The 14,498-nt window shown below is 38.9% G+C and overlaps 1 protein-coding gene across 2 annotated transcripts in view; it reads left to right on the forward strand.

The window, feature by feature from the left end:
- SLC24A4 (solute carrier family 24 member 4) overlaps window positions 1-14,259 on the forward strand; it is a 551,017-nt gene extending 536,758 nt beyond the window's left edge. For both annotated transcript variants that reach the window (XM_069208207.1, XM_069208208.1), the window contains exon 17: window positions 590-14,259. In XM_069208207.1, coding sequence (XP_069064308.1) covers window positions 590-742 — 153 coding nt within the window. In that variant the 3' untranslated portion in view covers window positions 743-14,259. The remainder of the gene's footprint in view (window positions 1-589) is intronic.
- The last annotated feature ends 239 nt before the right edge of the window (window positions 14,260-14,498 follow it).

Raw genomic sequence — 14,498 nt, forward strand, 5'->3', positions numbered from 1 at the left:
GTATCAGCCAGGCTAACTTGAATCCATTGGCACAGTGAGCACGGGACCCACGTCTGGGCATACCCTTCCCACTTAGGGTGACTTTAACAACACAAAAGTATGATGGACGGAGTGCTGAAACCTTTCAAACACTCACCTCCACTCACCAAACAGATCTAGGTTAATCAATCATTCTTTTGCTCACCATGCCACCCCAGTTTGGACCCAGCCATATGTAAATCAGTCTTGAACCTGTTCCCAATGGGAACAGTCCAGCCCGAACTGCCAGACCAGGTCCTCCTCAGCACCCATAATGCCCAACCACCCATGTTCACCAGTTTCAACATACCAAATCTACTACTTTCTCCACTCTGCTACCTACTGGTGCCTGAGACTCTGCTGCAGGATTGGTCTGAGTACATCAAAGTATCTCATTCATGGATTCTGTATCCACTTGATCCATACTGCATGTAACCACCTACCAATACTAATTTTCTGAGGTAACAGATAAATGCTGTTTAAATGTACTTGACTGCCACTTGATTTATTGAGAAGTAATGTTTATACATAGTGTATCATGCAATGTAATTCCCACTTAATATGTTTGCAGGTATCTGGAGTCCACATAAATAAGTGGAAACTTGACAAGAAGTTGGGCGCCTATGTACTGTCCCTCTACGTCTTCTTCCTTTGCTTCTCCATATTGATTGAATTTAATGTCTTCACTTTTGTCAACTTGCCAATGTGCCAAGATAAAGTTTAAGGCAAGATGGCAACTAGGACATAGAATTAATGGAAACCGTCAAACCTGTCTCTGGAAATAAAGAAGTGCTACTTTCCAACTGATGTCTCACCTGAAAGGTTGTTTGTCCATCCTTTTGGATAAATGAGAAAATTGTGTTGGAAGACTAGACCAGGACATTTATTTGTAACCTCAAGACAAGAGGTTCAAGCCATGTATGCTTCCTGCTATGATTGGCTTCACCTATTTTTGGATCTTCTGCAGGGTTTCACTTGACAATGGCATATTGTGGTTCTCCCAGGTCTTTTGTACCAACTACTATGATGACTCTGATGACAACATGAGACACAGAAGCCCAGCTATGGAATGAAAAATCCTATATATCCATGGCCTTGTTTTTGCCAGAGGAAATATGTTGGCATGTTCAGAATGTCAGAACTAGCTCTTGGTACTAGCTCTTGGTACAATTTCTAAGCACAAATACTTGTCTACTACTGGAAAAAAAGTGATCGCAAGCTCCACGTGCCAGTGTGGTGTCCCACTAAGGATGATATTTTGTATTGCTCTTCAGGTGGGCGAAGTGCAGTCGGCAAGCCCGGCAACAACACACGAAAGCCTTCAGAGATATGCTGAATGTTCGATCATATCTTTTTCGTAAAGTAAGAATGTGAAGCACATGCATATTTTTTGCAAAGAAAGAAAGACAGATCATATTTTATTGTACCACTTTTGATGATGGACAGAGAAACCTAAAGAAGCATTTTAAACAAATTATCCAGGACATAGAGACACACAAACTTGGAAATATCCCTACATAATCAGCAAGGGATTTTGCACGTTTATGAAAATTAATCCTTCTATATGGTAAACTGCAAATTACCTGTTTTTTGTCATCACTGCAAGAAATCTGTTTCTCTTAAGAAAAGGAAAGTTCAGCAGCATTTGGGAGCTCAGGGTGTTCTAGATTCAATGTTGCTTCCGGTTACGGGGTACCAAAAGATATGGCATCTTTGAATCTTTACATTACCTAATGTTTTTGTTCTTTATTCATTTCTTAATCGTTAGCTGTTCAGATGCTATTGACTAATGTGGCCCTGCAGTGATGCTGGGTTACTCGTTGAACGGGTATTTCGATTCGAGGACCCTTATATCTTTGGAGATTGCTACTTGAGACAATAAAATTTCAGTGGAGTTGGTGGTCTTCATCTTCAAAAGACACTTGCTTAAACTGAGAAACCGACTGACTACTGTCCCTCTCAAGAAATGGAATGTCTCTAGTAGAGCGGGTAATTTTAATCAACAAGCGTCCACCACTAGGCAACATTGATTTAGAAAGTGGCTCCTGCTCGTGGGTGTGGAAACGTGTATGGAAATTTGCATGTCTGCTACATATGCAGCAACTTGTTATTTGATTGGACAGAATACCCTGGCTTCCTTTCCCAGCTCTGTAGTACATTTTAAAATAGAATTAACTCATGCGCACTTTATGGAAAAAGGTATTGTTTACATTACGAAGGTATACTATTGGCAAGATGAAAAGTATACTACCAGTAAGATGATCCATGCACCACAATAGTCCACAATGTACTCAAAAGTGATTTACTCTTCCTCTTCATTCTCAAAACTCCTTTTTTTACTACTTTCAATTCTGAATCATGGGCAGGGAACACCTAATATACCCTAATTCAGTGCTTTTAAAATCATTCAATTTGATATAATTCTTAAATTGTCTGTTTTATATCTATAACAGAATAGAATTAAAGTGCGAATAGCACAAGGAAACCAAGCTGGATGACCTTCAAGCCTTTTGAGGTTTTCCAATGAGAATGTCCATTGCCATCCTGAACGTAGAGAAAGCTACTTGTTTGTGCTAGGTGTTACAAAAACCTCAAACCCAAAAATAGACCAAAAGTGATAAAAAGTCAGATGTCCACAGCTTTAAATTGATTTTGATTAAGAGTCCTTGTCACCTCCAACTGTCATCACTAACTGGGGTATCTCTTTCTAAATAGCCACTTTCCTAAAAAGCTACACTTTTCTCTGTTTCCTTACTTAAATTAGGAGTTACCAAAGTAAAGATAACCAGTAGCGAAACAAATAAAATAACCTCACACCAACTAAATGCTCCACGCGTGTTTTAATAATTCAAGTGACAAATTAATGTGGTATTGATTCCAATGCTTTTAACACAATATTTTTGGCAGCTGTGCCCCCCTGTGAGATTGGTATTACTGCGTAAAGGTGTGTGGTGAAGCACATGTTCCCATCCGACATATATTCAGAACGAAGACTTCTGTACATTCCCATATTTTTACTTTCCCTGAACAAGTAGAAACAAGTTAAAATTTAACAAGGTAGCTGTTTTTAACCTTTCCTAATCACACACAAAGTTAATAACAGTCCATCATGCTTTCCAAAATTAGAGATTTTGACTATCATATTGACATCAAGGTAACATAAGAGTTTGTCTTCCAGAGATACCAGATGAATGCATCTTCTGATCCAAATAAAAGAGCAAATGGATCTTGGGTAAAAGGAGGGTCATATTGTCCAAAGTATTTTTGATAGTAGCAATTGAAGATATGAAGTCATAGTCACAAGGCCCGTGTTTGCTCCTTGCCTGATTTAATTCCCACTAGAAATAGCAATTAAGAGAAAATCAAACAAGAACTCGACTTGTACTTCAAATGCATTAGAATGGAAGACTTAAAGATCTCAAAGCAGAAGCTCTAGAGGTCCGAATTAACATCAAAGCTCACACGAGCTGAGCAAACAATGGCTCCGCACTCTCTAGTCCTCTCTCTATAAGAGTGTTCAAAGGCTTGGGGCGCTACCATTTAGCCTTTTGGGTACCAATGTCAGATATTTGTGCAAAACATTCAGTAGAAACTGAATAATGCAATATTATAAACACTGCTAAAGCAACAGACCCTTGTGCTATTACTGGAATGATACCCCATGATGAACATCTTATGAAAGGGTGCTCTGTCACCTGCATTTCTACACTTCAGAGACCATCTTTCAGGAAGACCCTACCGCAGTAGCTATGTCATCTCAAATTCTAGGAATAGAAGTGCAGTTCAGTTAGGGTCTGGCGCTGGAAGAAATACTACTTCAATGAACAAGAAGAAACTTACAAGACCGTTCCATGCCTGCCTCATTTATTGTTTTAATAAGCCAGTTTTTATTGGTTTCACTTCTTATTTGCCTTATTTTTTCTTTCTAAATACCTGCTTGTAATAGTGATGAAGATGTGGGGCTTTTTTTCCTATGCTGTTCGCAGCAATCAGTGGTTCAGCTCTTCTCACAGTGGTGATTACAATAGCAACAGGCCCTGCCCACTGCTACCAGCCGTTCCCAGCCACCCTGACCATCAGGCTCTTTTAAGTCCATGTTAGCATGAGTGCGGACTGGTGGTGCGCAACAGATGCGCCACTGGTGCAATGTTGGCATACCAAAGGCACACCTGCCTTCGGTCATCAGCATCCTGGCGTGGCCTAAGTCAAACATGGTGCTCAATTGCATTCCAACACACTTACGGTAGACAGAGATTTAATTATTTTACAGTGTTTTACCCTAATCAGCATTTTGATGCCTGTGGACATTTGCAAGCTTTCAAGTTCTCTCTTCCACTCCACTTCACATCTTAATGCCCAAATTAGGCCCTACTACACCTCATTTCCCGAGTACAAAGTCTCATTTCATTTCTCATGCATCTATCCTCAACGCCCTATCTGGTGCCCTCCTCAGTGTCATCTCCTTGTCTAAACAGGCTGTGGAAATCCACAACCTTATCATAGAACGTAATCTTTGTATTTTATTTATTACTGTAATCTGGCTTAAAGAACACTCTGGCCCAGACCTCATCAGAGCGATACCACTTGATTAGCAATTGCTTTGCTCAGAATCTCTGTCTTGCCCCAAGAATAGTGTTGCAGCAATCAGTAAACCTTCCATCGTTCGTCCCTATAGTCTGATAATTTTAACTGACGTGGAACAACCATCCCTTAACATTAATAGGAATACCTCTTCCAGTATTAAAACTCTTCTTCTCTACCATCCTCCTGGCCCATCTGTCTCTTTTAAGCACTCTTTTCCTGACATTGTCACTCTTCTTAGTCTTAAAAATGACAAACTTCTCATGTTTGGTGACTTCAATATATTTACTGAAGACTCTGTGTCCACTGCTACACATGATCTCATCACCTCTTGCTCTGCCCTTAATCTACAACAACTTGTCACTGGCCTTACACAAATGGCTGGCCACATGCTGGATCTTATATTTTCCTCCCCACTCTAGGGAAACCTTATGCCATTACTGACCTCCCTTGGTCTGATCCTTCTCTTTTTTCAGTTTCCTACATTCCATCTTTTTAAAAGGCACCTCTCTTTGCCCGATCGAGTCATAATCTTCCCTGGCACCAACTCAACTATGATCAGTTGTCTGTTCTTCTCAATACCGCTCTTCATTAATTGAATCTTATAACAATCTTTTCAACACTTGGATGACCATGATACTACCATGCTCAAGAAAAACTGAATATTGCACAGACGTACCTTTTCAACCCCTTGGAACTATGGAACTATCCAAATGTAATTGCCAAAATACACTGCAAACAGCTTGAATATTACATATGGGCTTCTTACCCCCACTCCAATACTGTACATTAGAAACCCTGCAAATCACACAGGCTCACCATCTCACCATCATAGCCCCTTAGTACACTGAAGATGTAACCATTGATAAAGGATTATGCTAAAACCTTGCATTTCACTGGAGGGCATCTCAAACCTCCTGCAACAGGAAACTCTATAGTCAAGAAATCTATTACTAAGGAGAATCAACTACACCAGGCCCAATTGCATCACCATTACTCCTGGTTTGGGAATTCGAATAACTCCAGTAGAGAGGCCCTTACTACTTTAAGCAGTCTTACTTGCCCTAATGCATTTACGTTCTCTCCTATGACCTTGCTATTCCCTGCATTTCTTTTTCTTCCACCCATCCTAAGCCACAGGAGGCCTCCCATTCACCCCTGTATCAGCTTCATCATCCTAGCTAAAATTAAATGTATTTCTTCTGTGCCCCTGCTGTATTTCTGCCCTCCATCCCCCACCTTATCAATAATCTCCCCAACTCCTTGTGTCCTCCCTTAACAACCTTTTGCAGAGCATCAATGGCTGCTGGCCATGTCCTCAATGACTGGAAAAACTTGCCATTCCTTTACTAAAAAAAGTTAACCAACTATAGGCCCATTTCTCTTCTCCCCTTTTTTAGCAACAGTAATCCCATGTACATCTATTGTTAGTCCACAACTCTTGCAATATTTTGAAGCCAGTCATATCTTTTTGCACTTTCAATCAGGTTTTATATCAGCACAGAAACAGCCTTAATCGCTGCCACTGAAGGCTGTCACCACTTTGCCCTTTCCGTCTTCTTTTAAACTGGGTTCTTCGTGTCCTCACATGGCTCCTCTCTCAGCCCAACTTGTTTGAACATCTATGTATCATTCTTCCTTCTAGTTTATGTTTGTATGATTATGCCAACCCACAAATAATATTGTGCCTAAAAATTATTCTTCAGCTCCTTTAGGCTAAGTTCAAAGACTGCATAATGGCAGTCACCAATTGGACGAATGCCAGCTCCCTATATTTAACGACAGACAAAATAGAAGTACTTGACTTCCACAGAAGCTCATCCTGATCCTCAGCCTGGTGGAAGCTAACCTTAGGACTGCCCTCCCCTTTTCCACTTTGGTCTGCAATTTAGAAGTCATCTTCAACTCCAAGCTTTCCTTTGTCACTTATATCAACAAACTTGCCAGCACCTTTATCTCCTCATGAGATTGCATCATAAGATCTCATACATTGGCGTTTGGACTGCTGCAATGGTCTCTACCTTCGGTTTACAGCTTATTCCATCAGCAAACTGCAGAGCATTCAAAATGCTACCCCCTGCCTCATCCTTGAACATAACAGATTCTGAATGATTTAAATTATTTTTACAGTTTACCAATTCACAAAAGATGTACTTTCAAAACTTTCTGCCTGTGCATACAGCTATTTTTATCTTTTCTCATTTCTTGATAGTTTCTCGATTCGATTGCTGTTCCTCTTAGAACACTATGCTCTAGTTGTGCTGATTTCCTTCAAATCCACAGATTCCAGAAAACTATTTCTGGCTGCCGGGCCTTTTCAGTTCTCACTATCAAAGCTTGAAATACTTTTCCTCCCCATCTATGCTCCACCAGCAACCAACCTTTCTCTATTTCCCAAACACCAGAAAACCATTTTTTTCACTCTTGACATTGCTTTCAGATAGCACCAGGACTTCCATTCCTGTGTAGCTGCATGCTCTACAAAATGTTAAATCAATCAGCCAACACTAACAGTCTTTCAAAAGATAACTGGAATATTGGAATTCCATAACTTGACCTCCTATTTCACTTTCATCAACTCAAAGTACAATGAAAGGATGACCTTTGGATAGTACTGTACATTGAACAATTGTGCTTGGAGTGGTTAATTATGATACTGAAGCACCCACACATGTGGACACCCAATTGCATGTGTCTTAAAATAGAAAATATAATATAAGTTAGTCAATAACAATCTTAACATTTAAAAATATTCGACCTAAATATTACTTTACCAGATTTACTCGATGTTCAATTTTTAAAAGGGTTCCAACCTCATTATCCTTTTCACATATATGGTATAGTACAGAGATATAGTATAGTCCTCACCATCATACTTCACCTCAACAATGTTATTTTTGACCTACTCAGATAAATATTCCAAAAAGTCATACATAAAACCGTCCTCTAATTGAGATAAGAGCAAAGAGATATCACGTAAAATACTCACCATTTTCCAAACTCTAATAACACTAGTGTTTCACTATTTACTATGTAGCGATTTGTAAGACAATAAAACCGGTAGCAAGATTTTTCATTTTTCTGCATGACAAGTAGATTTGATATAGCATGGCTTATCATCCCTGTGGGTCTCAAGGACTTGTGCCTGGTCACAGAGAGATTAAGTGATTTGCCCAGAATCGCAGGACATTGCACCAACACTGAGGGTCAAACCCTGGTCTTTAGCTCCCAAGGTGGTTGCTCTGACCACTGTGCTACATCCTTCATCCTAATGTTTAGCAGAACGCCTTCATCAGGACCTGCACAAATAGTCCCTATTGAAAACGTATTTAGAAACATGCACTTATATTACAAATCTGATTTTTGATTGTAAGGCCTGTGGGCAGCTATTCTAAAGTCTCTTTTGTTTGTCTGTATTTAACTGGATTTGTTCACTCCTGTGTAGATTTACATTATCTCTAATTTGTTGGCAAAAGGATTCATCTAATATTTGGGTTTCCTGCCCATGTTAGATATAATACATTAAGACAGATCTATCCCCAGTGTGTGATCTTTAACTAGTGGCACTAAAATGAACTCAGAAAGTAATTTTAATGGCTGGATCTTAATTTACATTTAATAATGCACAAGCCAAATCGTACTCTCCTCCAAGAACTTGCATATTTCTATTGTACTGTAGCTATTGTAAACCCTAGTGAAGGCTTCATTATGAACCGTAGAAGAAAGCTAAAATATCAACGGACAAAAGAATTAGACAGCAATTTTTAATGTCTGAAAAATTCACCACCCAGTAAATAGAAAAATAATAGTATTGCTACATTTTGCAAAATGGTGTACTTTTTAACCTCCAATTCAGTAGGCTGTGTCCATGACTTTCTGGATTGCTTTAGTGTAGATTTAGATAGAATAACATATAGACAAATGTAATATAAGAATGTGTACAGTATATCTTATAGCATTGTATGAATTCTTATTGTTTAGTGAAGGGGTTTAACTTCTTCCCTCTCCTATCTCATCTTTTGCACAGATGTAGAAATGAGCAGACAAACAGGAGTACACATTGCTGTCCTTTGGACCATGAAATAGAAAAGCATTTACTCTTATTCTAACTGATCCAGAGATCGTGGGCAAAAGCGTAGCATCATTACATTGTTCAACAAAAGGGCCTACTGAATTTTCTCCAAACTTCCTAGATTGTTTCCCTAGACTGCCACTAATGTCGTGAGGGCAAGAACATTATCCTTAGACAGTAGGCTATAATTCTGTCAACCCACATCTTTATTTTCTTACCACCTCTCTTCGCCTTTATACAGCGCTCCTTCACTTAGTAGTTTGTTTCATATATTATAAATTCATAGATAAACAATCAAATATTGTCCACACCTCTGATCTGCATAACTGTCAATGATAGTTGACTGATCTTCTCCCAAGGTATTGTAAAGACTGGCAAAATAAAGACTGATGAAAAAAGTAGCTATTGGTCAATTCAGGCAGACCTTTGTCACTTTTCACTAGAAGAGGTAAATCCGTTAAATACCATGCAAAACCCAGGGTTGTCAACCATGCTGTTGCCAATTATTTTCAACTGGATGAGTGTTGAAACTACTTTAATGACAACTTCCTCAGAACTTCATGAAAACTAGTATGGGCCATCATGCAGTTAGAAGTTGCAGGAAGCTAGGATATGAGGGAACCAGGCCTGCTGCTCGTTTTTTATGAACCATGCACAGTAACCACTGAAGGACAGTCAATATTTTGACCAAGACAATCACCAATCCCTTGAATTCTTGCCAGGATGGGTCCCAGCAGTTCAGTAGATGTCTCCCCTTTGACTTTATCCAAAACATGGTCAAAGGCACTCAAAAAAAGCTGTGACCAGGGCTGACTGAACTGCCAGTGAACTCTTCCAAGCATCCAGATGAAGAAGCAAGAATGACAATGAACAGAAATAATAAGCCAATGCACATAGAAGGACAGCTGCTGTGATGGGTTTAACTGGGCCTTTTTGAGGCTCAGCATGGCATCAGTATGGATTACTGCATCAGCATTGGTTTGTATTGGCTGAGCCCTTATCCCCTCAACATGCAGAATCCATTCCAGTACATCCATTATTTTCATCAAAGACCCTGTGCTGAATTGTGTGCACCAAAAAATGTTAAAACAAGCATGGTGACCAGATATACTGTGTATGTTCCAGGTGAATGGGGACATGTAGAAAGACTTTCTTCAGATCTCCTGCTATCAAATATACCAGGGCCAATGTGTCCAATGTGATGATTCGCATTTTTTTCCCTTTTTGTTTCGATTGGTTACTTGATCAAAATCTAGAGGCTGACGGAAATAAGATGAGATACAAACCTCACCCTCACGCTGATAAGAGAATATCTGCGGCAACAGTGTTCTTCTTCAGCATGTAGATGGAGATCAGGAACATCTTAAATGATAATCCACCTGTGGCACCTAAATGATGGGCTTGTCTGTTGCATCAAAGGTGGGAACTTCTATGCCGTCATATTGAATTTGTCAGATAAAGGCAAGAAGAGACATTCTTAGCAGATTATTCTTCAACCCTGCATGTATAAATCAATCTGATATCATATAACCCATCTCCAAGCCACTCACCTTCCCAACTCCCTCCCTTTGACAGGGTCAGGAGTTATGTATGGCCAAACGATGCATCAGATAACACCTCCCACGGTTTCCCCATTATTGTGAGAAGGTTGAAACATTCAGTCCCAATGTGGTGCCCGAAAATCCTTCAATAATGATTGTGAGACATAAACATCAAGGGTATGAGGCAGATTGTATCAGGTTTATGTATTTTTAAATGCCCAGTCAACTCTCTATCCTATGAGGTGAACAAGAGAAATAGTGCCCCAACAAATTAGTCAACATAGTCAACGTGTATAGAATACGTAAGTTGTTTGAGCTCATGTTACAGATGCACCTTTAGCATGAATCCAAATGTAGGAATCATGCCAGGATGTCTCTACTCTTGCAACATCACTTCTTTATTAAACTGGAAAAGAGGCACATTTTATGTTGAAATCTGCTGGTGCTAACCACATACAGTGTCATGGTTTACTGGGTCAGCATTATCTATTGCAAACTGTCTCCAAATATCTCTACATAGGTATTTAGCACCCAGGCATCCCTCTCGGATCTCCCAGACAGTAGATATATTTGGCAATGCAAGCTATCCCTTGGTGTGATGCCTGCGTTTGCTCAAATGCTCTGCTAGGGCCACCTTTACAACTTCATCTACAGTATTCTGAAGCTGCTTTCAATATTGGATCAATGTTTAAGAACTGTCATTGGTGTGCTCTGTATCTTGGTCTCTGAATTTCTCCTCTGCTTGTTCTTGTTAAAGGCGGATGCAGCCAGTGAAAAACAGGATGAGAACATCTTTACTTCCTCTCATGGCACAATTTACAATGATTATTGTGAGCCCCAAAATAATATTGCTAGCAATACATCATGAGGCTATAACAACAACCAAACAAATCCTCATTTGGGCGTTTAAGCACTTGGTTGAATATGGTTGACCTTAACCATTCTAGTAGCTGAGACGGGTAGAGGAAGAAATCCACCCATCTGCACCACTGCCCACAGCATAACTGTATCTCTCAGGTGATCCTCCTTCGCAGAAAATCATACTCAGCACAGATTTCTCAAATGTTATGAAAATTAGGCTCCTGGTAAGGGAGTGGGAGTAATCAAGACATTAGGAAGTAAGGTGACTTGCTTGATTATCATCGGACTTCATTCACACTTTATTCAAGTTAGGAATGAAACAAGTAAGGGTCATAAGGTGTTAAGGTGCAACTAGCCATAACGTCAAAAGGTTTTCAACATAAAGCCACAATTTGGCAAATCTTAATGCATGCTGATTGATTGGTAGATCTTGTTTTTAATATCTACAGTGACTCCCTTATGAAACCTGCATTGCCATTGATCCAGCTTGACTCTATTTACAAGTCTTCACTCTAATAAATATTTTCTTACTCTGTCCCGAGGGGTGAGCAGAGTCACATCCAATTATTCAAATTTATTACAGTGCCACCAAATGGTCACATATTCATCTCCGAGACCTACTTAAAGTTTCAAAGGGCTTTATTACAGACTCATAGTCAAACTTACATAATGATTCTCAAAACCATAGTACAAGACATACAAAATCACTAAAGGAGAGTAAAAAAGTTACACAATATTGAATCAGATTAACATGTGCAACACCAACAGCTCAATAGCAACAATTCAAACAATCAAAAAAGTGTTTGGTGTTTAAAATCCAAAATCAAATTCTTGTGCCTAACCACTGAATCTATATTCCTAACTATTCTAATATTTAGAAGGGTCTCAGAAAAAAGGCCAGCATAACAGAACTTCTGTAGAAGATTCAGTCAAGAGAGGTGTGGTGGCATAAAGCTACATAGAAATTAAAGCATGAGGTATGTGCCTCAGATAGGTCCACTCTGCTCAAAAGAATAAAAGGTCTGAAACTTTTACTAACTAAACCACACTTAAATCTCAATCCTTCCAAAAGTTATATCATTGTCGAACTCATCCTCTGAGAAACAAAATCATAAATTAAACTGATAATTGGTAACAGTATCTCCTTTAAGTTTGTTCAAAGTGGTCTCAGTGCAGCCTTCCACTCAGGAATTTCAAAACGATAACTACCAATTCAGGATACTCCTTCCATCCTTGTATCGCTTCTCTCAGGCTCTCTTATCTCGTACACACAATAGGCACCTTATTAGTTTCAGCACCTGACCAAACTAAATGTGGACAAGTACACTTTATAATTAAATGTCTTCTGTACATCTTCTTATGTTGAATATAAAATGATTACAAAGAATATTAGTGCTTAAAATACTATGTGGCATACATGAAACATTATATTCATCTGTGCACTTTCCTTGCAAGAAATTTCGTGCACCACATTTAAATGGAAAACAGTTTCACGTTATACAGAAAAATCATCACCCCTTCATTTCATGTTTTAAGAGGCATAATGGCACAGCCAAGTTATGCTCTCCCCATCTTTTCCTTGTATTGTACTTGCACTCTAATAATCCAAAGACTTTAACAATATTGAAAAGATCTGACACTTGAGATTTGGCAGTGAAATGATTTCCCTACTTTAATTACATGATGCCTATTACATTTGCTTTGTGGACGTTTCTGCAAAAAATACAGTTTTGCCTTGACTTCCTCTCCCGTACGACATCGGTCATTAAGGCAGTAAAAGGTAGGCATATAAATGTTGTGTTCCTGATGCTTATGTTTGAGTGGAAAAAAAACTAAATTTTCTAATAAAAATTAATTGTAAGTAAAAATAAACAGAGAAAAATTATAATTTATAGTCCGATTAAAAACTTGAAAAAGGACAAAAACTTGGTGCAACAACAGTGGATTATACTGGTTAATGGGGAAAACCCCTTTGTGGAAATATGGAATTTTAGTTGCAAATTTCAAAAATTGCACACGGTTTCTCTTTCAGGGAAGAGACATCAGTGGTAAGTGCACACTTTTCATCCTACACCTTTTCCTTTATTTCAGAGACACTTAGCATTTCCCTTGACAAATTGAATGATTTTCTAGCTGGATGAAAAGTTACATCCAACCCTTACTTTTAATTTTCCAAATGTTGCACACGGAATGCTAAAAGTCTCCTTTCTTGGAAAGCAGTTGAATTGAGGTAACTAGGTCTCACTGACATAGACAAATCAAGGATCGGTCCCAAGTATCTAATCGTATTTCTGGTCGTCAGAGATTACTAACAGCCTTTTCAAACTCAGTGAAAACATTTAGAAGTGTGGGCATTGAGGAAATGACGCTATTAAACTTAAATCACTTCCATTTTGACCACCAGCACTAAAAATAAAACACACAGGAACATACATAATGTCACCAACCACTCCGGTTTTTCGCTTTTCAAATTGACAAAACAAGACCTGTTTTGGCAGTTGGAGTTCTGTTTTTAATCTTGCCTTTTCAAGGCATGAGATTTATATCTGAGATTATCTTGCTGTGAATGGGGGCTGCCTTCCTGGTTTTAAACCTGTTTAAGTATGGAATTTGCTGGTTTGTTGTGCTTCCTTCTGATAACAGATTTTGTTTCCATTAAGATTTTTACAAAAAGAATGTATTTTTTCATCATGTTCCAGCCGTTATTATATTTTTATTGCACTAATTGTACAAAGAAAAGTTTGTCAACAGACAACCATGAACAGTATTAAGAAGCCCCTCTTAGAGTGTATCCATGTCGCTTTCACACTGAGATGCTTAAGATAATTTAAGGTACTGTTCATTATTTTTAAATGCTTGATTGCTTATAGGTTGTTAGAATAATGATCAGCACCCCTCGATGTTATTGCTCTGGCACTCTTGTCTTCCTTTGGGGCTTGCCTGTATTATCTGATGTATCCTCGCACCCTCTATCCTCACACTTTCGCATGACCTCCCTCCCATGTACTCTCATTGGGTGCTCGGACTCTGTCCTACAAACCCACTACCCAGTTCTATTTGATCTGCTTGATGCACTCTCCATGCATGGACCTCAACCAATGGTGTAAATAATGAAACAAAATTGAATGATAACACATGACTTCCATATCTATGACACTATTTAAGAATAAATAAATATTATTCCAAGATTGTGTGTTTCATTTTTGTCAATTAGAATGTGTCAGCTGAATATGGTAGGTTTCACTCGCTTACAGCTAAGCAGATAAATGTCAAACATGGTGGAAATGCAGCTAACTCTGCTTCCGTTGATGGTTACCACTGTGACAGCAATGATTTCTGTTCAGCCAAATGTCATTGCATATTTTTTTCAGGTTTTTGTTGTTTCATCATTTTCCTTATACCTTGTTACCCCTTCCCTTGGCCCT

The sequence above is a fragment of the Pleurodeles waltl genome, chromosome 9, assembly GCF_031143425.1.
Source record: "Pleurodeles waltl isolate 20211129_DDA chromosome 9, aPleWal1.hap1.20221129, whole genome shotgun sequence".
In the NCBI taxonomy this organism is placed as follows: domain Eukaryota; kingdom Metazoa; phylum Chordata; class Amphibia; order Caudata; family Salamandridae; genus Pleurodeles; species Pleurodeles waltl.